Genomic DNA, 23,206 nt, shown 5'->3' on the forward strand with positions numbered 1-23,206 from the left:
ACTTAGAACAATGATGTTGTGGTTTGTTTTATTCAGATCAAGTTTTCAGAATCCGACTACTTTGGCAACGTCCTACAAACTCGCAAGTATTTAGCACAGTCTGATTTCTTCTGGCTAAGAAAAGCCGTTCCAAAAACAGAGTGAGTATTAAAAAAAAGTTAAATAGATAAATACATTGGTGAGAAGCGGAGTCTCTTTAGATTAAACTTTGTAATTCCCCTCAAGTCAGAGTAGCTGGCTTGCCAGTTAACTTGTTTTAGCAAAATCTGTGTCATGTTTTGCCAACTCTTATTTTTTATATTATGTGATTCAGATCTTAAGTCTAATTACAGGTCCCCCATTTCTAGCATCAACACGTATCAAGAGAAGGCTTATTAGGATGCAAACATTAAAGTTATTTCTAGATCTAGTTATGAATATATAGAGAGGGAAAAATTTCTCTGGATTTTTACATTCATGTAGTAACTTTCGAAGATCTTAAAGAATAAATACTTTAAAAAAACCCTATGATTAGAAACGACAAAGTAAATGTATAGAAGCAACTAGAAAATATTTGTTGAGGTAATGCCTATCAAAGAACTGATAGCTATATTGTTTTTATCTAATAGCAGTTATGGTTTATTTGCCTTCCTCTCAGCTGCCTATAAGAGTTTTTCCTACAGATAGGAGGGTTTCCTTAGGTACTTTTAGGCCCAGGGCCCACCAGCTATGATTTCTTCCCTTAGCAAAATGTCAGTGATGATGACAATGATGATGGTAGCAGCTAACAATTATTATTTGTTTACATCGTACCAGAAAGTGCTTTACAATTTTTAATTCATTTTATCCTCATAGGAATTTGGCATGGTATAGATACTGTTATCCCCATTTTACAGGAAAATAAAAGGCTTACAACTGAGAAATTCTTCAGCTTAGGTTTGGATCACATTTTGTTCTGTCTGCTGCTGCTTTTGATTCCTGGGACTGGATTCTGTTGTGCTAAGGCCCACTTCTCCAATGCTTTTTTTCTCTCTCTTCTCCAGACTGGATGATGTCTATTGATCTGTTTTCAACTCCAGAATTTCTTTTTAAATTTAATTGTATTATTATTTTTAAACTTAGTTTTTATTTCAATAGGTTTTGGGGGTATTGCGGGATCTGGCCAGCAGCCCACAATGCAACGGGGCTCTCTCTTTCCAGGCGGGATCAGCAGGTCGAGAAATAATAGACACACACAAGATAGTGAAAGCTGGGTCCAGGGGGGTCACTGCCTTCTGGTCCCGCGGTGCCAACAATGCACTGGATATGCCAGCATTTATTATTAAGTTTAGTGAGGGCGGGGGTAGGTTGGTGAGGGATTTAGGGTCATTTGATTATGAGGTGAGATGGTCACATGGGGATGAAGTAATTCTTTAACGTAACATCTGTATGCAGAAGTACAGTATACAGAGATAAGAATTTACAATATAGTGCGTGCATCAGTCATTTCTAACAGAGCCTTAAAACAGAAACACAGTCTTTCCATAACCTATGATTAGCAAGATATTAATCAGCAGTAACAGTTACAGCAAAGGCTGGTTACAAACAATTCATAGAGACAGGATGTGAAGTTAGACAACCGGTTAGACCAGAATTTCTCAGAAGGGAGTATGTCTTAACCCTAAAGAGGCCTAGAAGAGCCGCAGCAAGATGAGGGCATTTATAGCCCTGTCTTATCCATGTGGACAGGCGCCCCCCATGCATCCATTTATAGGCTCTCCACGAGGGTCACATTCCATTCCCAGAGCTATGAACATCTGCTTTTCTGGGATAGGAATCTTGGTGATGTGAAACCTCCCTGACTACATATCCATTCACAGGCTCTCTGCAGGGGGAAGCACATCACGCACTGTTGGCTCATTCTGGCAGTCCAACCTGCCATTGTCTTTACACAATCCTGCATGCAATTTTATATTTACAATAATCAGGAGCATTTCATCTTTTATTCCATAGCAATAGTTTCAGGGGGTCTCCCTACATGGGGGAACAGGTGGTAGTTGGTTACATGAATAAGTTCTTTAGTGGCGATTTCTGAGATTTCAGTGCACCCATCACTTGAGCAGTCTACATGTACACTATATTAGTGTGTAGTATTTTATTCCTTATCCCCCTCCCACTCCTTTCCCCAGGTCTCCAAAGTCCATTGTATCATTCTTACTCCTCTGTGTCCTCATAGCTTAGCTCCCTCTTAGGAGTGAGAACATATAATGTTTGGTTTTCCATTCCTGAGTTACATAAGATAATGGTCTCCAATTCCATCCAGGTTGCTGTGAATGCCATTATTTCATTCCTTGTTATGGCTGACAACTCCAGAATTTCCATTTGTTTTTTATAGTTTCTATTTTTCTGTTGTAATCCTTTGTTAAGTCATTGTCATCATATTTTTCTATTTATTCTTTGAATAAAATTTATTTTAATTCTTTAAAGTCATCTATAATAGCCACTTTCAAGTCTTTGCTAAATCTAATATCTGGGCTCAAACTAACTGGAGTTAGTTTCTATTGATTGCTTTTTTTTTTTTTTTTTTTTTTAACAGTTTTTCCTTTGCATAACATTTTGTTGTTGTTGCTAATGACAGTTTAGATAGTATGTTGTAGCAACTCTGGATTCTGATTTATTTTTCTGGGGTTTTTAAAAGCAAACAAAAAAAAGTAACTGTCCTAACATACTGCAGAATAGATCTTCTCTGTAGTATGCAGCTGTCGATGTCTCTGCTCAGTTTTTTAACTCTTATTTGTAGGTTTTAGCCTCACTTCCTAATGGTTGTCCCTGTGTCTACGTAGCTCAGTGCTCAGTGATTAGGTCAGAGCTTGTGCTCAAACACCTTGAGTCTACAGGGTTTCTACCCTCTGCCAGTTGCTCTGTGTGTGGGTTGGGAGCACCTTCAAAATTACAGCCAGTTCTCAGTCCACCTTCAATTTCACCTTCCACCAGGCCGTCACTGGTCTTCCCTACACATGTGCCTAGTTTCCCAGTCAGCCAGGGATGTATGGAGTACTTATTCAGCTCTTCTATTACTATGTCAGTTACAGGATCTCTCTTTTAAATTTCTGACTGGGTTTTCCTCATTGGTTTTTTACTAAGTTGGTCATTCAAAAATTAAAAAAAAAAATTGTGGGTACCTAGTAGGTGTACAGATTTATGAGGTACATAAGATATTTCAATACAGGCATAGAGTGTGTAATAACCACATCAGGGCAAATGGGGTATCCATAGCCTCAAGCATTTATCCTTTCTTTATGTTACAAACAGTCCAATTATACACTTATTGTTATTTTTAAATCTATAATAAATTGTTGACCGTAGTCACCCTGTTATGCAATCAAATACTAGATCTTATTCATTCTATCTAACTATATTTTTGTACCCATTAACCATCCCCACTTACCTCGACCCAGTACCCTTCTCGGCCTCATTCTACTCTCTGTCTCCATGAGTTCAATTGTTTTAATTTTTAGTTCCCACAAATAAGTGAGAACATGTGAAGTTTGTCTGGGGCTGGTTTATTTCACTTAATATTCTCTAGTTTCATCCATGTTGTTGTAAATGACAAGATTTCATTCTTTTTTGTGGCTTAATAGTACTCTATTTTATATGTGTACCACATTTTCTTTATCCATTTGTCTGTTGATGAACACACAGGTTGCTTCTAAATCTTGGCTATTGTAAACAGTTCTACAATAAACATGGAAGAGCAGATGTCTCTTTGATATACTGATTTTCTTTCTTTTAGGTATATACCCAGTAGTGGGATTGCTGGACTGTAAGGTAGCCCTATTTTTAGTTGTTTGAGGAACCTCCAAACTGTTCTCCATAGTGGTTGTACTAATTTACATTCCCTCTAACAGAGTATTGAGGGTTCTCTTTTCTCAACAGCCTCACCAGAATTTGTTTTTTCCTGTCTTTTGAATAAAAGTCATTTTCACTGGAGTAAGATGATATCTCATTGTAATTTTTGATTTGCATTTATCTGATAATCATTGATGTTGTGCACCTTTTCATATACCTGTTTGCCTTTTGTATGTCTTCATTTGAGAAATGTCTATTCAGATCTTTGTGTCTATGTGTCTGTTTTTATGCCAATATCATGCTATTTTGGTTACTATAGCTCTGTAGTATAATTTGAAGTCAAGTAATGTGATTCCTCCAGTTTTGTTGTTTTTGCTTAGGATAACATTGGCTATTCTGGATCTTTTGTGGTTCCATATAAATTTTAGGATTTTTTTTTTCTATTTCTGTGAAGAACGTCATTGATACTTTGATGGGGATTACAGTGAATCTGTAGATTGTTTTTGGTACTATGGGCATTTTCACAGTATTGATTCTTCTAATCCATTAACATGGAATAGCTTTACTTTTTTGTGTCCTCTTCAATTTCTTGCATCAACGTGTTTATAGTTTTCATTGTAGAGACCTTTCACTTCTTTGGCTAAGTTTATTCCTAGGTATTTTATTTCATTTGCAGCTATTGTAAATGAGATTATTTTCTTGACTTCTTTTACAGATTGCTTTCTCTTAGAATATAGAAATGCTACTGATATTTGTATGTTGATTTTGTATCCTGCAACTTTACTCAATTTATCATTTTAGTAGTTTTTTGGTGGAGTCTTTAGATTTTTCCAAATATAAGATCATATTGTCTACAAACAGGGGTAATTTGACTTCTTTCTTTCTTTTCTTTTCTTCTTTTTTTTTTTTTTTGAGACAGAGTCTTGCTCTGTCACCCAGACTGGAGTGCAGTGGCGCACGGTCTCTGATCACTGCAAGCTCCGCCTCCAATGTTCACGCCATTCTCCTGCCTCAGCCTCCCCAGTAGCTGGGACTACAGGCGCCTGCCACCACGCCCAGCTAATTTTTTGTATTTTTTTTTTTTTTTTTTTTTTTTTTTTTTTTTTAGTAGAGACGGGGTTTCACCATGTTAGCCAGGATGGTCTCGATCTCCTGACCTCATGATCCACCCACCTCGGCCTCCCAAAGTGTTGGGATTACAGGCGTGAGCCACTGTGCCCGGCCAACTTCTTTCTTTCTAATTTGGATGCCCCTTGTTTCTTTCTGTTGTCTGATTACTCTGGCTAGGACTTCTAGTACTATGTTGAATAACAGTGGTAAAAGTGGGCCTCCTTGTCTTGTCTAGATCTTAGAGGAAAGGCTTTCAGTTTTTCCCCATTCAGTGTGATACTAGCTGTGGCTCTGTCATATATGGCTATTACTGTGTTGAGGTATATTCCTTCCATACCCAGTTTTTTCAGGGTTTTTATCCTGAAACGATGTTGAATTTTATTAAATGCTTCTTTAGCATCAATTTACGTGATCATATGCCCTGTGTTTCTTCCCACTGTGATAGGACAGCACTGAGTTCCAGTGCAAAGTCCCACAATCACTGTGCTCTCCTTCCCCCAAGCACACAGATTTTTCTCTCTGTGCCCATGTTGCTGCTGCCGGGGAATAAGGGAAGGGTGGTGTAGGCAGTTCAGGACTGGCTTTCCTACCCTCTTCAGTGCCTCTTTCCTTGATGTGATGTTAAAACCAGGTATTGTGATTGTTCACCTGGATTTTGGTTCTTATGAAGATGCCATGTGTGTATGTGTGTGTGTGTGTGTGCGCGCGCGCACGTGCGTGCGTGTGTTTGTGTGGCTAGTTGTTCAGTTTGGTGTTCCTGCAGGGAGGACACTTGCTGGAGGTTTCTCTTCAAACTTCTTGCTCTACTTCATCCTCTATGTTGGCCAATTTTATCTGACAAAGCTGTGGCTTTTCACTCCCACCCCCAGTTGAGTCTACCCACTGGGGCAGCAAAGCTGCTGATTTCCCAGCCAGCCTTTTTCTGACAAATCTAAGGTCTCAGTGAGCTAGGAGGGACAGGAGTAGTCTCAGGCAAAAAGGCCATAGTGCCTGCTCTAGTTAATGCCAAGCTCTACCAGTTTTTAAATATTAAATTTTGCTTAATTTATTGCTCCCCCTTGATCAATTCCCAGATTCCTAAAATGGCTGTTTGTTGACAGTGTTGTCCAGTTTTATACTTGGTTTTTGTAGAAATGATTTGTCAACCTTCTCATGCCATTATAACTGCAAGCCTGGCTTCCATGGGTTACAATTTTTTTTCATGGTCCACTTTTTAACCTTGGCTAATATTCTGATTTCTCGATCTTTGACTGGCTCTTTTTATGCTCCCTAGTCTCTTGCCACTCTCCCTTTTAAGTCCCTGTTCTGTCCTGGCTTCTAGAAACTCTGAGCCCCCGTGCTTTCCCTTGGCTTAAGTGATGATTACCACTTCTCCCTCTTATGTTTCCATCCGGCCATCCCTGATCTCTGTCTTTCAAACCTTCCTATAATATGCACCTGAAGAATTCACTGGCGGTTACTGACTTTAAGAGGTAGGCCTAAAGCTGAATCTCTCCCCTGCCTATCCCTGACTCCAGTCAAAAGCACAAAGGAAAAAAGCAGAAGGCTTTAGAACTGCTTTGAAAAATGATAGATAATGGTTTAAAGCCATTTGCTCCACTGTCTTTGGTTCTTTCCTGTCATCACATTATTTCTCAGTCCACCTATCCTGTTTCATTCCCAATCTAAATTATTCAATAGTTTTAGATTTAGACTTCTTAAATCCAATACTCAAATCTGATGACTTCGGCAAATGATTTCCAGTATCCCTATGACCATCTACATGTAATACGGTAGTCACAGATCTGTATAATCTTGCCCTTTAATATTTGCTTCAGATCAGTTCCAACTCTTTTTTTAAAAAAAATCTATGGAAAATGGAAGCGTTTCACCAATTTTTTGGTGAATTTTCAGGGGCTCCTGCATATTGGCAATACAGCCAGTCTAATTCTTTGATTTCAAAATGTCATTATTCATTTAGGTGTGTAGAAAGGCCTGGATTAGTAATTGAAAAACTCCTAAATGTGTTATCTTTAACATCATCCTGGGATACTGATGAACTGTCAGATTCTAATGGTCTTAACTATTTCTAATATTTTATTCATGCCTTAGAAATATACTGCTTTGTCACTTAGGCAAACTGAGATGTGTGTGGTTTTCTTTTCTGTCACTGAAAAACAAATAGCTCTTTCACAAGGGTATTAAATTGGTTAACTTTTGGGAAAAGTTCTCCAGAAATGAAAATCAGTGCAATGCTTACAATTCTTGTTTCCTCAGTCTATATGTCTATTTCAGGGAAATAGCATTTAGAAATTTAAGGTCTTCTTTGCATAGTAAAGGGATATGAGTAAATTCCTTTTCTTTTTTTAAAGGAAACATCTGGCTGTTCCTTTTCAGGCATTGTAGAGAATTTTAGCCTCATGATACTCATTGGCTTGAATTGACATCTTTCAGTTCTGAAACTTCATGAGTTAATCGAGTGGGGATGATTCTGGAGTAGCTCTACTACACTAGTTTACTTTGAACAGCACATCACGATTATATTTTCACAAAGCCCTGAAATAACATTTTGCTTCTTTGTGGGTGTAAGAGATAAAGACCCTTTATCTTTCATTCTCATGGAATCCATTTTAGCTGCACTAATGTGCATTAAGAAGTTTCTAAGGCAATGGGAAATGTCAGCAAGAATGAAATTAATTGGGTGGCCATCCCTGAAGGTACATATTTAGGGGTTGGTTCACAGAATTGTCACTTCATCAGCTTGCTTAAAAATAGAGGATTTACTTACTGCTCGGCTTGAGTTGAAAGTAATTTCTTTCCCTCAGGATCACCTTCTTTGACAGAAATTATTTTAAGTCAGTGGCACTATTAACTCACTCTCATTCTACTGTGACCAAACATGTCTGAATTCTCTATCTTTTGAAAAAAATGTAAAGATATATTAAATGTCTTTATAAATTATGTTCCTGCCCAGAACTTTTGTTTGGAAAAGCATTATCTATAGCATGGAATGGGAGTGATATAATCTGCAGGATATTAATAAGAAAGCAATAAATATACTATGGCTTTTCCATTCCATATTCCCTAGACTACCTGTAAGAGTTGATAAGAAAAACGTAAAACTTTAGCCTGATGTATATCTATTTTATATGGTCCAAAGAAATAGGGGTACCAATGTCTTTTTCTTCAGATTCTTGTATTTTGGTATTATATTCCTTTTATGTATCTCATTCTCCAGTATAATTTCGTCTCCATTATTTTGGGATTTGAAATTTCTATGAGACCTCTCCCTACCTTATCCACCAAATCCTTTCTCAAACACAGACTGCAGAAGTACCCTAAAGACATAGTAAGAAGAATTTAAAGCACTTGAATGATATTCTGTGTTTATTCAAGTGGATGTATACATAGCAATAAATTCATTTTAATGGATTTGTGATCTTCTGTTCAGCACATACCATTTGGACAGCAATGTGTTGTCCAATTGGAAGCTACTCTTTGTTCTCAGAAGGCTTTATCCAGTCCTCATACATTGCCCCTACATCTTAGAGCCAGCAGAGTGTCAAAACCTTCTCACCCCGGACTATCCCTGCCTTCCTGCTCTGCAGTGGCTCCTCCGACTTCCTCCTCTGTTGCATCTCTCTGATTCCAGCCAAACAAGGTTGTCTGCTTTAAGGGCTTGTGCTTGGATTTAGCCTACTTGAATAATCCAGGATCATCTCTCTATTTTACAGTCCTTAAGCTTAATTACACCTGTAAAGTCCTTCTTACTATGTGATGTAACATGTTCATAGGATCCAGGGATTAGGACTTGGCCATAACTTTACCTACTACAGGTAGCCAAGTTAGGTCAATAGAGGTGCTTTCCCGTTTACTGTTTCCTCAGGAAAGTAGGCCAACCAGCAGTCAAAGCCTATAAGCAACTTAAAATCTTGTTGGGAGATAAGCTGTGCAAACTCAGATGCCTTCAGAGGCCAGCCAGTTAACAAATGGTTGACCTACATGGGTGTAAACAACAGGGAGTGGTGGGGACTGTGGAAAACTAGTAACTACACACACCACTTAAATAAATTCCAATTCAATCGTTTGTTAAGCCATTGTGTTCGGCAAGCAAAACAGTTTTCTGGGAAGATTCAGTCCATTGGGTTGGACTTAGTCTGTGGATAGCCAACTTTTCAGCACTCCATTTATCTATTGCTGTGTGACAAACCTCCCCCAGATTTAGAGTATTGAAACAGCAGTAATTATTTTTCTCTCTCATGGTTCTGGGGATCACTAGGCTCAGCTGCATGGTTCTTGTTGGTGGGGTTTTGTTTGTTTGTTTTTGTTTTTTGTTTGTTTGTTTTTCACAGTCTCGCTGTGTCACCCAGGCTGGAGTACATTGGCGTGATCTCAGCTCACTGCAACCTCCGTCTCCCAGGTTCAAGTGATTCTCCTGCCTCAGCCTCCTGAGTAGCTGAGATTACAGGTGCCCGCCACCAAGCTCAGCTAATTTTTGTAGTTTTAGTACAGACAGCATTTCACCATGTTGGCCAGGCTGGTTTCAAACTCCTGACTTCAGGTGATCTGCCCATCTCAGCCTCCCAAAGCACTGGGATTACGGGTATGAGCCACTGCACCTGGCCATTTGTGGTCTTTCATGTAGTTCCAGTCAAATAGTGGCTGGGGCTGGTGTCATATGGAAGGCTACCTCTCTCACATGGCTAATGGTTGATGCTGACTGTTGACTAGAACATCTATATATGGCCTCTTCATGTATGTTGGGTTTCCTTACAGCATGTTGATTGATATAGAAACTTCAAAGAGCAGCTTTTCTGAGAAAGAGGGAGGGAGGGAGGGTGTGCTTATATGCATCAGGGGGAGGTTGTATCACCTTTAATTACCTAGCCTTGGAAGTCGCACTGTCATTTCTGCTGCATATTATTCTTTAGAAGTGAGTCACTAAGGCTAACCCATAATCAAGGGGAGAGGAATTTGGATTCCATCTCTTCATGGGAGGAGTGTAAAAAAGTTCACAAACACATATTAAAACTAGCACATGTAGCCTTACATTAGAGAATAGTAAAACTAAATATATAATAAACTTGGATGTAATACGGGAGATATACAAAATGCTTAACAGCTGGTTTGGCATGGGCCCTGAACAAATAGGAGAAATAACAGCATCAACAACTGGTAGGATCTACTGGTGCAGCTGCTTAATATCAGCTCTGGGTATTATCAAGGCTCCAAATGTGCCCTAGAGTCAATAAGAGCCCTGGGAGCTCAGGAATGGTAAGATCATGTGTCTGAAATAAGATGTTTTCGTTATTCTTGTTGAAGCTTCAGAAGCCCCATTAAGTTCTCATTTCAGAGATTGGTTGTTTGGTTTGCTTTGTCTACCTTTGTCTACCAGCAGTTAGGAAACTTTTCCCTGCATAGCCCTTACCTGAATGTTTTAAAAGTTTGTTATTTTAAAGAGAGGGGAGTTGGGAAGAACAAAAAGAGAAGGGACAAGCTCTAGGAATACACATTATCTTTTGTATATATTATGATTCAGTCCAGTGCTATTTAGAAGCCAAGGCACCCACCTGGATTTTCCCCTTTTGACTTAGAAATGTTGGGTTCTTAGGATAGTGTATTAGTTTCCTATTGCTACTGTAACAAACTCCTAAAACCTTAACAGCTTAAAACAACGCAGATTTATTATCTCACAGTTCTCTAGATCAGAAGTCTGGGGTAGCTTGGTTGTTTCTTTGCTTTGGATTTCATAAGGCTGAAATTAAGAGTGTCAGCCGGCTGGGCTTTTATGGGGAGGCTCTGGGAAGCATCCCCTTCCAAGGGGATTCAGGTTGTTGGCAGAATCCAGTTCTTTCTGGTTGTAGGGGTAAGGTCTTTACTTCCTTGCTGGCTATTGCCTGGAAGCTACTCTTTGTTCTCAGAAGGCTTTATCCAGTCCTCATACATTGCCCCTACATCTTAGAGCCAGCAGAGTGTCAAATCCTTCTCACCCCGGACTATCCCTGCCTTCCTGCTCTGCAGTGGCTCCTCCGACTTCCTCCTCTGTTGCATCTCTCTGATTCCAGCCAAACAAGGTTGTCTGCTTTAAGGGCTTGTGCTTGGATTTAGCCTACCTGAATAATCCAGGATAATCTTTCTATTTTACGGTCCTTAAGCTTAATTACACCTGTAAAGTCCTTCTTACTATGTGATGTAACATGTTCACAGGATCCAGGGATTAGGACTTGGCCATAACTTTACCTACTACAGGTAGCCAAGTTAGGTCAATAGAGGTGCTTTCCCGTTTACTGTTTCCTCAGGAAAGTAGGCCAACCAGCAAGTTTATGTTAAACACTAGGGCTTCATTGAAATACCCTAAATTTGAAGGAAAAGAATATGCATTTTATGGAAATATGTCTAGGTTTCGGTTTTTAAAAGAGAGGAGGCACTCTTTCTTGATTTCCAGTAATGTCTACAGTATAATATCATGCTTAGGAGAACTGATTTGAAGTCAGACAGACCAGGCCTTGTACAAGTACATAATGCTCCTAAGTCTCATTATCCTCATCTGTGAAATGGGCTAATAATTCCTATGTTGCCGTGGGGAAAAACTGATGAATAGAAGGTGCTTAGGACATAGTAAGTGCTCAGTGAATGTTAGCTAATAATAAGGACAATGAAAACAGAATGACATATTCTTAGACTTCTTTATAGTTGGGGAGAAGGTATGAGTTTATCAACTAGTGTCAACAATTGGATTTCACATTAGTTTCATATTAACCTGACATAAATTAATTTGTTAGTCTTACATAATTATTTTATTAGAGATAAATGAGTAAAACAATTGTTCTAGAAAGAGATTTATACACATATTTTTTTCTTTCTTTCCTTTTTTATTTTTTTAGACTCGAACTTCTGGGCTCAGGCAGTCCTCCTGCCTCAGCCTCCCAAGTAGCTGGAACTATATTTGCATACCACTGCTGGGCTTATGAGTTTATTTTTAGTAATTTAGCTTAAGATGAATTGCTTGGTTTTAATCATAACAAGCAGTCACTGAAACTTACAACCATCTAAGTCAGGGGTTGGCCACTATGCCTGTGGGCTAAATCTCACCTGCTGCCTGTTTTTGTATGGCCCGTGAGCTAAGAATAATTTTTAGAGATAAATGTTTGCAGTTGGTTTGATGATGGGGAAGCCCTAACTTCATTTGGTTTTTTGTTTTTGTTTTTGTTTTTTAATTAAAATAATTTTTGGTGGTAGGTAGTAGTTGTAAATATTTATGGGGTATATGAGATATTTTGATACAGGCCTGCAATGCATAATCACATCATGGAAAATGGGAGTATCTATCCCCTCAAGCATTTATCCTTTGTGTTACAAACATCCACTTATATTATTTTTGTTATTTTAAAATGTACAGTTATTATTGACTATAGTCACCCTGTTGTGCTATCAAATACTAGATCTTATTCATTCTTTCTAACTATATATTTTTTGTACCCATTACCCATCCCCACTTCTCCCCGATTCCCCTACCGCCCTTCCCAGCCTCTGGTAACCATGCTTCTACTCTCTATCTCCATGATTTCAATTGTTTTGGTTTTTAGATCCCACAAATACGTGAGAACATGCAATGTTTGTCTTTCTGTGCCTGGCTTATTTCACTTAACATAATGATCTCCAGTTCCATCCATGTGTTGCAAATGACAGGCTCTCATTCTTTTTTCTGGCTGAATAGTACTCCATTGTGTATATGTACCATATTTTCTTTATCCATTCACCTGTTGGTGGACACTTAGGTTAATTCCAAATCTTAGCTATTGCAAACGGTGCTGCAACAAACATGGGAGTGCAGATATCTCATCAGTTATTTTCTTTCTTTGGGTATGTACCCAGCAGTGGGGCTGCTGGATCATATAGTAGCTCCATTTTTAGTTTTTTGAGGAACCTGCAAATTGGATAAGCATAACTTAGAACCCCAATTAAGCAAAATGTTATCTCACCCCAAAACAATTCCATTATTTTCATTGATAGGCCTGTAGTAGAAATAATTGTACTCAGCTGGGCATGGTGGCTCACGCCTATAATTCCAGCACTTTGGGAGGCTGAAGTGGGCGGATCACTTGAGGTCCGGAATTTGAGACCAGCCTGGCCAACATGCCGAAACCCTGTCTCTGAAAGAAAGAAAAAAAAAGAAATAATTGTACTTGATTACTATTATTATTTTTTGAATTTCATCAATAAAATTTGTGGACAATTTGCTCTTAAGTACCTACATAATATCCTTGATTTTGCCTCTTTGCCTGTAAAGCCTAAAATATTTATGATCTCACCCTTTACAGAAAAAAATTTGCTGGCTGCTGATCCAAGTAACCTATTGTGCATTTAAGATTTGGGTGTAGACTCCTCTTAGATAGAAGGGATCCTTAAGATGTCCTAATGCAATGCCTTAATTTTATAGCTAAAACTAAAGCCCAGGAAGGTAGGTGACTCTTCCCACACAATTCAGCTAGTTAGTGATAGAGGCAGTACACTTTCCACTGGAGCAGGCAGACCCTCTGGGTAGCGTAGTTGGACTTTATTCATCTTTCTTTAAATGAACCTCTGTGCTGTCACCAATCCAGAACTTTTTAAAGGACAGGCCAGAGGTGATGCAGCATAGAAACACAGTTGTCCATTCAACCCATTGAATAGGGTCTGGCAAATATATACTTGCTGTGTTTCCATTTCAGGGAGCGCCCTTTAGATTCTAGAATTTCTCATTAAAACTTTTTCCATCAGTGACAGACTGGATTAAGAAAATGTGGCACAAATACACCATGGAATACTATGCAGCCATAAAAAAGGATGAGTTTGTGTCCTTTGTAGGGACATGGATGCAGCTGGAAACCATCATTCTCAGCAAACTATTGCAAGAACAGAAAACCAAACACCGCATGTTCTCACTCATAGGTGGGAACTGAACAATGAGATCACTTGGACTGGGGAAGGGGAACATCACACACCAGGGCCTATCACGGCGGGGGGAGGGGGGAAGGATTGCATTGGGAGTTATACCTGATGTAAATGATGAATTGATGGGTGCTGATGAGTTGATGGGTGCAGCACACCAACATGGGACAAGTATACATATGTAACAAACCTGCACGTTATGCACACGTACCCTAGAACTTAAAGTATAATAAAAAAAAAAAAAAAAACTTTTTCAAAAGCACTGGTATGCTGACTTTTTTATTCTGTTAAGTTAGTAACAATAAATAACTGTGCTTGTTAATATATTCTCATTGAGCCGTGTTCAATTCAGGATGAGATTGTTCATTGAGCAGTACAGTCACCCTAAACTGAGGGAATAATTTCCCCTCATGTCCAACATCCCCATTGTTCCGTGGTTATCTGCTAATAAACCCAGCCATGCTGTGTTTGTCTTTGCTTCCCTCCTGCCTGTATAATGATGATTACTCTCTGGCATTTGTTTCTTTTTCTACAGGTGGTTTACAAATCCAACGACCGTCAATGCCTTCTACAGTGCATCCACCAACCAGATCCGTAAGTACTGGTTCCTTGTCTCCTTGGTAATCTGGTATAAAATGGAAGGAACTTTTCCGTGACTATGATGGAGGGTAAGGCATTCCTTATTTCCCCCAAAAGTGGCAGGGTATGCTGGTGAAGGAAGGTTGTTTTCCTACCCATATGCCAAATTTTCCTCACTCTCTTCACCTTACTAGTTTTTTTTTTAAAGCTTTATGTCACCATTGATTGAAAAAAAATCAACTACAGTAAACCAGATTAAACCATAATGAAGTTTGCCATGAAAAGGAGCAAGTTTCCACTTTCCTCTCATAATGGCCTTACTGATTTTGTCCATACCATTTTGTTCGTTCCTAGGATTGGTGGGGAAAACAGCAGGTAACTGAGCAGATTGTAGAACCTGAGAGGACGATCTGTATGTAAGAAAGAAGCTTGGAAATGTTGTTATTAATGCTAGGAAGTTATGTCTTGAGGTTTTCTACTTACATGTATCAGGTATATGTAATTAAAAATACCATGATAAATTTTAAAAATTATTATTTTTATTATTTTTTCAAGACAGAGTCTCCCTCTGTCACCTAGGCTGGAGTTCAGTGGTGTGATCTTGGCTCACTGCAACCTCTGCCTCCCAGGTTCAAGTTATTCTTGTGCCTCAGCCTCCTGAGTAGCTGGGAGTACAGGTGTGCACCACCACGTCCAGCTAAATTTTTTTTTATTTGTATTTTTAGTAGAGATGGGGTTTTGCCATGTTTGCTAGGCTAGTCTCAAACTCCTGGCCTCAAGTGATCTGTCCACCTTGGCCTTCCAAAGTGTTGGGATTAGAGGCGTGAGCCACTGCACCTGGCCTTAAAACATTATTAAGATCTGTTTGGCACAAATAAAAAGTCTGACAGCATCCAGCCTTGGCAATAAGGACACACACTCATTGCTGGTGGCAAGATAGATTGGCTCATCCACTTTGCAGGGCAATTTGACAATATCTCAAAAAGCTGCAGATGTCCATGCATACCTGTGACCATGACCTGTGCTCCTGGAATGTGCTCTAGTGCTGTGATTCTTGAAATGTGGTCCTTGGACCTGCAGTAATAGCATCATGGGGGATCTTGTTAGAAATGCAAATTCCCAGGCCCCACCTTAGATCTGTTGATCAAACTTTGGATGTGGAGCTCAGAAATCTGGTGCCATAAAACCTGCAAGTGATTGTAATATATGCTAAAGTTTGGGAACAGTTACCCTAGAGAACTCCTGCACAAGGCATAAAGAAGCCCAAGCGAAAATGCTCATAACAGTATTTATAATACTAGAAAAAGCAAAATAACCTACGTATTCCTCTGCAGGAAGGTGAGTCAAATGTGGCATATTCACACAAAGGAATACCATAAAGCAGTGAAAAATGAGCAATATATATTAACATGGATGAATTTCACAAGTATTAGGTTGTGCAGAAAAATACAACTTGGGAAAATATATCAAGTATGATATATGATACAAATAAAGTTGAAATTCATGCAGAACAATTCTACACATTGTTTGGCGGTCCATCCATTTGCAGTGTAAGTGTAAAGACATTCATGAGAATGACAAACATGAAATTCTGGTTGGTGGTGGCCTGTCTTGGGGAAGGTGGGCAACTCCTGCTGAAATCCTTGCTGGTTTCTCCTCATCTCCTATATCTCTTAATGATGGCATGCCCCAAAGCTCAGTCCTTGCACCTTTTCTGTTCTCTTTTCTCCATCTTTGCTCACTTGCTTGGTGATAACATCTAATCTCATGGTTTTAATCACATTTCTATGGTGTTGAATGCAGGGGATGGAATTTACCACCCTTGTTCATACCACTACTATCTCCCACCTGGATCATGGGAATAGATTCTTCATTGGCTTCCCTGCTTTGTTCTTACCCCCCTTCAGTCTATTCTAAATATAATATTGTAGCAATTTTAAGACTTTTTACAATCATATCATGTCAGTTCTTTGCTCAAAAGCTTTTATCAACATCCCATCTCACTCAGAGAAAGAACCAAATTATTTATAATGGCCTTAAGGTCTGTTATCTTTCTGCCCGTAACTCCTGCCACTCTCCCTCTTCCTCCCTCCTCCTGTTCCAGCCACACTGGCCTCCTTCGTGTTTGTAGAGCACATCTGACACGCTCTGCTCTGGGGATATTTATACCGGGGGTTCGCTTTCTCTTGGAAAACTTCCCCAAGTGACCTGCCTGGTTTATGCTCCCATTGCCTTCAAATCTTTATTCAAAGGCCAGGCCACCTCCTCAAGGAGGCATCCTGCCTTCCCTCTGGCCAGTCAGCCAGTCTGCCGTGGGTCCTCCATACTGGCCGTTGTTCCTACAGGACTCTGGTCAGAGGGGACAGCCCGAAGGCTGTGGCTGCCCACTACTAGCTGGCACATCTTCTTAGAGCCGCCATCGTGTGGCCACTGTTAGGAATAGCAGTCTCTGCCCGACTTGGGTCTGAGAGAGAAATGAACAGAAAGAAGACAGACAAGCAGATGGTGGGATTTTTTTATTTATACGTTAATTTACATAACCAAGTAAGTTGTTAAATATTTTGAATGTCACTTCTTACTATATAAATATTCATTATCACTAAGCTACCATTGCTTTCTTAAGGTCCTAAATGCCAACTTGAGAACTAAATTGCATGTGTTATATGGGAACTTATGATATTTGAGTTATTAATTATAACTAATACTTATAATTTAATATATTATTAATTATAATCACATTTACAATATTCTCTTGGGAAATAGAAATCGTTTATTCACTTAAAAACGTTTTATTGCCTAATATTTGGTACATGTGAAAGAACATATGTAGCATTTTGGCACATATAAGTTATAAAGAATATATGAAAACATGACAAAATTAATATGTGCCTATGACGCCCTCACCCAATCAGGAACCATCCCTCCCACTAACCACAGAGGTAACAGTCTTCTCATTTGAGGGTTTATCATTTTTTTTGTTTTTTAAAATAAAACTTTAATTATATAGGTATCCCTAAACAATATGTAGTTTATTTTTACTTGTTTCTTAGTATAGTAAAAATGGTATCTTACTGTATGCAATCTTAAACAACTGTGTTTTTTCAGTCAATATGTTTTTAGGATTTGTCCGTGTAGCATGTGATAGTAGGCTGTTTTCATGTTCACTGCTGTATAATATTTCATGACTATACCCCCAAATTGTTTATTGTCCAGCCTATGTGTCCCCACACCGAGGTTTTTGCTTATGAACAGTGCTGCTCTGCATATTCTTGTGACTGTCTCTTGAAACAAGTGTCTGAGCGTATACACCCAGGAATGGAATTATTGGCTGATAGGAAGAAGTTATCTACCAGATAACATTAAATGTTTTCCAAAGCTGGTGTTCCAAAATACAGAAGTGTTTCTGTTGTTCCTCATTTTCATCAACTCTTGGCATTGGTAGACTTAATTTTCACCAGTCTAGCGAGTGTAAGAGATCAGCTCTTATGCAAGAAAAGCCAATGTTTCCGCATCCACTTTAAAATGTCACTGAAGGCTTACTACTCCTTAGGGTACTTAAGTGTGTCTAATAATAGTTCCATCTCCAGGGTTCGCCCCTGCTCAGCCTTTTTCTTGCCTGCGAAGGGCTAATCCTATCAGAGGTTTGCTGAGGAAGAAGCCATTTCAGGGTAAACCAGTGGTTTCATGAAAGCTCATGGGCAGAGGGGTTTTCAACATGAACAATTTGAAACAGTATTTTAATTAAGAGATTCAAGCTGTTTCTGTTTTCCCAATGACCAGTGCTTGCTCTCATTGTAAATTATATTCTCAGGCAAGATGACAAGGAATCCTTTGGGGGAGTTTTATTTTCCCCTCTCTCCTTTCTGATTTTCCGGACTACAAATTAAGACAGGTGGAGTTTCTTCTTACACATTTCCCCACTGGGTTTCCTGGGACTTCCCCCACCCTACAACTGCCTTCTTTTTGCTTCACTGAAGAAGTGAAAAATTGAGGTGATTCTCTAAAATGAACATCTTTATTGATTAGGGGCTGATTCTGACAGCATGTGGCCATCTGTTTAATTGGGTTTTACATCTAACATGTAACTATACTTAGTAACGTGATTTATGACAATTTCATTCAGTTCCCATTATCACTTTCTGATTTATGCCACTTAAATCTGCTTCTGCATGCAATACAGACTTGAGTAGAAAATAGAAAAACCTGTAGTTTTTTGTTTTTTTGTTTTTCAAATCCATGCCTTTGTGTGGAACCCTATGATTTGTGGCCATCTTTCAATGTTAGATTTTTACAGGGTGGTTACAACTTCTTATTTTTCTTCCCTTGTCAAGCTGGGTAGCAACATCTCTAGACATGGAGCATAGTGTGAAATTATAATGATTTAAATCTGCTGTACAAGGAGTTATACTCAGTAGCTGTCATCAAATTTAATTATATTTGAATAAGGTGGTTAAAGAGGAAAACAAAGATCTGAGATGGTTGGTGCTTAACCCTAACTTTGTGATAACTGTGACACTGATCTCGCTGCTTTTCAGAGGGGCAAGGTAAGAACATCAATCGGAGATCTAGTTTGTATGGCCTTAGTCAAGGTTTTTATCCTTCCAGACCCCTATTGTCCTGTCTGCCACATGTTGAGGCTATCTAGCCCATAGGGTTTAGGGGAGGATTTAATGAGATGAATTTGTAAAGTGCCAGCACATTGCCAAGCTCAGGGCTTGTATATCTAAACCTGGCATGCCAGGAATCCCTGCGATAACCATTGTGTCACAGGACAAACAGCAAAATATAAAGATTGGCAGGGGGGATTATTTCAAACTTTTGCCCTCAAGAGATCTTAGGCCGGGCATGGTGGCTCACGCCTGTAATCTCAACACTTTGGGAGGCTGACACAGGTGGATCACCTGAGGTTGGGGGTTTGAGACCAGCCTGGCCAACATGATGAAACCTCATCTCTATTAAAATATAAAAATTAACCAGGCTCAGGAGGCTGAAGCAGGAGAATCACTTGAACCTAAAAGGCAGAGGTTTCAGTGAGCCAAGATTGCGCCACTGCACTCCACCCTGGGCGACAGAGTAAGACTCTGTCTCAAAAAAAAAAAAAAAAAAAGATATATATTCAAACAACATTTTTGAATATTAATAAGGCACAACCAATTTGGAAAAGTGTTTGACAGTTTGTTGATATCTCCTATTACCCAGAAATTCCACTCCCAATAAAATAAGCAGATCTGTATGCCTACCAAAAAACATGTACAGGAGTGACCAGAGCAGCTTTATTCATAACAGCAAAAACCTGGAAAAAACCTAGGGTCCATCAACAGAAGAGGTAAATAAGTTGTGGTATATTCTTATAATTGAATCTTATACAGCCATGAAAAAATGAACTGTTCCATATTATAATATGTATGCATGCCACTGACTAAATGCTGAGTAAAAGAAGCCAGGTGTAAGACTAAATACTGTTCTGTTCCATGTGTATAAAGTTCAGGCACAGGCAAATAAATCTATATGACAGAAGTAAAATAATGACTACCTTTGTTGGGGGTATTGACTGAGAGGAGGTGTGTGACACATTCTTTATCTTGATCTCAGAGGTGGTTACACAGGTGATACAAGAGTAAAAACTCACTGTGTTCTATCATTAAGATTTATGTCTGGCTGGGTATGGTGGCTCACGCTTGTAATCCCAGCACTTTGGGAGGCCAAGGTGGGGGGATTGCTTTAACCCAGGAGTTCGAGACTAGCCTGGGCAATATAGCAAGACCCTGTGTCTACAAAAAAACAACAAAAAATTAGCCGGGTATGGTGGCATGCGCTTGTAGTCCCAGCTACTCTGGAGGCTAAGGTGGGAGGACTGCTTGAGCCTAGGGGTTTGAGACTGCAGTGAGCTATGATTATGACACTGTACTCCAGCCTGGGTGACAGAGCAAGATCCTGTCTTTAACAACAACAAAACTTTATGCTTTTACTGTATGTTAAGAGACACCGCAAAATAAATGGGAAGACTGCTCCTTTTCTCCATAAAAATGTTTGGAACAGCATATGGTATGCATGGACATCTTGAGCTAATAATAGGTTGCCTCAGGCTAAGTCTCTAGAGGTATAGACCAGGGACTGGCAAACTTTTTCTGTAAATTGCCAGATAGTAATATTTTTGGCTTTGCAAGCCATACTGTCTTTGTTGTAATTTCTCAACTCTGCCATGGCAGCCATGGACAATTCATAAACCAATGAGCCTGGCTGTGTTCCAGTAAAACTTTATTTACAAAACAGGTGGCAAGGCTGCAGTTTGCCAGCCTGTAGAGTAGCATGCTTTGAGAGAATGGGCTCCAGTGTGCCATTGAGGAATGTTCTGACTCAGCTTCCATGGTTCTTTGGATCTATTCAGGTAGTGGTAGTGGTGGGAAGAGTGAACAGCTCATATTTGGTTTTCATTTCTACTCACATAGATTGATCTTTAGAAGAAAATTCATGTTAAGTATTCAATATCAATGAATATTTGAAAAGCACCTCATTTAAGTATTTAGTTTGTATTTTCATACATCTCAAATCAAGTTAAAGAAGTATTTTAAACAGATAAGATCTTGGCTTGAAAACAAGCATGGCCTAAGGGCTAAAACCAATGATTTTATTATCTTTGCTGTTATACACAAGGGATTTTTTTCCCTCAGTTTAATCACAGATATTCTGCTAAAGAAGATAAGCCTTTGTCCAGAGGCTGGGCTTATGCTGGCATCGAATTATGGAACTAATCTGGAAATCAAACATAGATTTGTTTTGCTGTTAAGGATATAACTGTGTTTCAAACTGGGAGAATTTCTCATACTTCATTGGCTCTACCTGAAACCATAAAGTAAAAGCTAAGTTAGCAAATACTCACCTGTGGCTTCTCTTGGAATGTAATGAAATTAAATCTTTGAATCCACTTGATGTTGCATTTGGGGACATGGGAAAATAAGGCTCATATATAGAATTTGAGAGTAATCTTCCATTGTTTTTAGAGCTAGAAAGAAACTTAGTGGTCACCTCATCCAAATTTCTCATTACCTAAAAGAGATCCTGACACTCAGAGCATTCTTAGTAATTTTTTTCCACTTTTTCACTTGATAAGGCCCCAGTGATTTTCACTTCCTGGTATTCATGCCCCTGTCCAGTCAGTCCCCTGCCACACTGAGTAAGGCTTACCACGGTAACTAATAGGATGCTATGGGAAATTCTGGACTACGGCTTCTGAGGCTGGGTCATGTTTTTTGGATTGTTCACTCTGGAGGAAGTCAACCACCACATTGTGAGGGCACTCAGGGAGCTCACAGAGAGGTCCACATGTGAAGGAACTGGGGCCCCCTGCCCATTAGGAGCACCATGTGAGTGCATCATCTTGGAAGTAGATCCCCAGGACAGCCAAGCCTTCAGATGACTGTGGCCCAGGCTGACATCTTAGCTGCAACCTCCGAGACACTGATACAGAACCACCCAAATAAGCTGTTTCCAAATTCCTGACCCAGAGAGATGGGGAGATAGCAACAATGTCATGATTTGTTACACAGCAAGAGGTAACTAATAAAGCTATTAGAGCATGCCCAGGTGCTAACTGAGTTTGGTAGGAGGATATATAACATTGTGTGGTGTAGTGGTTAAGAGTGTGAGCTCTGAAGTATGACAGTTTGATTTTGAATCTTGGCTTGGCCACTAATAACTTGCAACCTTGGGCAAGTTACTTAACATCTTTAAGCTTCAGTTTAATTATCAGTAAAATGGCGATAATAGTAGTAACCATCCTATAGGGTTGTTGTGAAGATTAAATGATACTATATATATAATATCTAATGTTATCTAGTATGACATTTTATAATCTAATATTAGATATACAATATATAATAATATATAATAATATATGTTAATTATATCTAATATTAATATACATTTATATATTATAAATTATACATATAATATATAATATAATATATAATATATATCAATATGTAATATATAAGTATATATTAAATTATATATAACTTCTATATGTTAATATTATATATAATATCATTTAATCTTAACCCTATAGGATGGTTACTACTATTTTATATATGTGTATATATATGAATATAATGCTTGGCATAGAGTATGGTTCATAGTAGGCACTCAATAAACATTAGCTATTAGTCCTTGCTTTTGAGGAGCTGGGAGAGAGACACTTGTTACCAGGTCATTTAGAGGACATCATGGTGAGTGTGCAACAGAAGGGTGTGCAATGCATTCTGGGAGCCACAGTGGAGGGGCAGTTAAGCCTTGGGGAGTCAAGATTGGATTTCCAATGAAACTGATGTTTGAGTGGACTTTGGAAAGAAAAAGAAATTTCTCTGGGCAGAGAAGTGAGATTAGGGCATTCAGGAAGAAGCACTGTTGTTTGATGCAAAGGCAGCAGACATGGCTGAACATAGCACAGAACAGGCTGTGAGATGGCCACAAATGCTGGGGCACAGCTTACACTGGTGGAAGAGACAGCAAAGGGAATAATGGGAGATGATATGCGGAAGGAAGGCTTTGTGGGTCGTGTCAAAGAATGGGCCAGAGAGAGCTAGTATAGTTTTTGTCGGGGGAGGGGGGCACAAATAACTTAAGTTTTACTTCTGTATTAGTCTGTTTTCACACTGCTAATAAAGACATACCCAAGACTGGGTAATTTATAAAGGAAAGAGGTTTAATGGACTCACAGTTCCACATAGCTGGGAGGCCTCACAATTATGGTGGAAGGAGAAGGAGCAGCAAAGGCATGTCTTACATGGTGGCAGGCAAGAGA

The 23,206-nt window shown here is 39.1% G+C and overlaps 1 protein-coding gene and 1 long non-coding RNA gene across 2 annotated transcripts in view; one reads left to right on the forward strand and one right to left on the reverse strand.

The window, feature by feature from the left end:
* Nucleotides 1–23,206, forward strand: part of PHEX (phosphate regulating endopeptidase X-linked) — a 231,379-nt gene that overhangs the window by 157,029 nt on the left and 51,144 nt on the right. The window contains exons 14-15 of the mRNA XM_005593167.5: nt 37–140; nt 14,363–14,421. Of these exons, the coding sequence (XP_005593224.1) occupies nt 37–140; nt 14,363–14,421 (163 nt within the window). The remainder of the gene's footprint in view (nt 1–36; nt 141–14,362; nt 14,422–23,206) is intronic.
* Nucleotides 12,911–23,206, reverse strand: part of LOC102141690 (uncharacterized) — a 58,282-nt gene continuing 47,986 nt past the window's right edge. Inside the window, exon 5 of the long non-coding RNA XR_001487714.4 lies at nt 12,911–13,049. This is a non-coding gene — a long non-coding RNA (uncharacterized lncRNA). The remainder of the gene's footprint in view (nt 13,050–23,206) is intronic.

This window comes from Macaca fascicularis, chromosome X (genome assembly GCF_037993035.2).
Source record: "Macaca fascicularis isolate 582-1 chromosome X, T2T-MFA8v1.1".
Classification (NCBI taxonomy): Eukaryota; Metazoa; Chordata; class Mammalia; order Primates; family Cercopithecidae; genus Macaca; species Macaca fascicularis.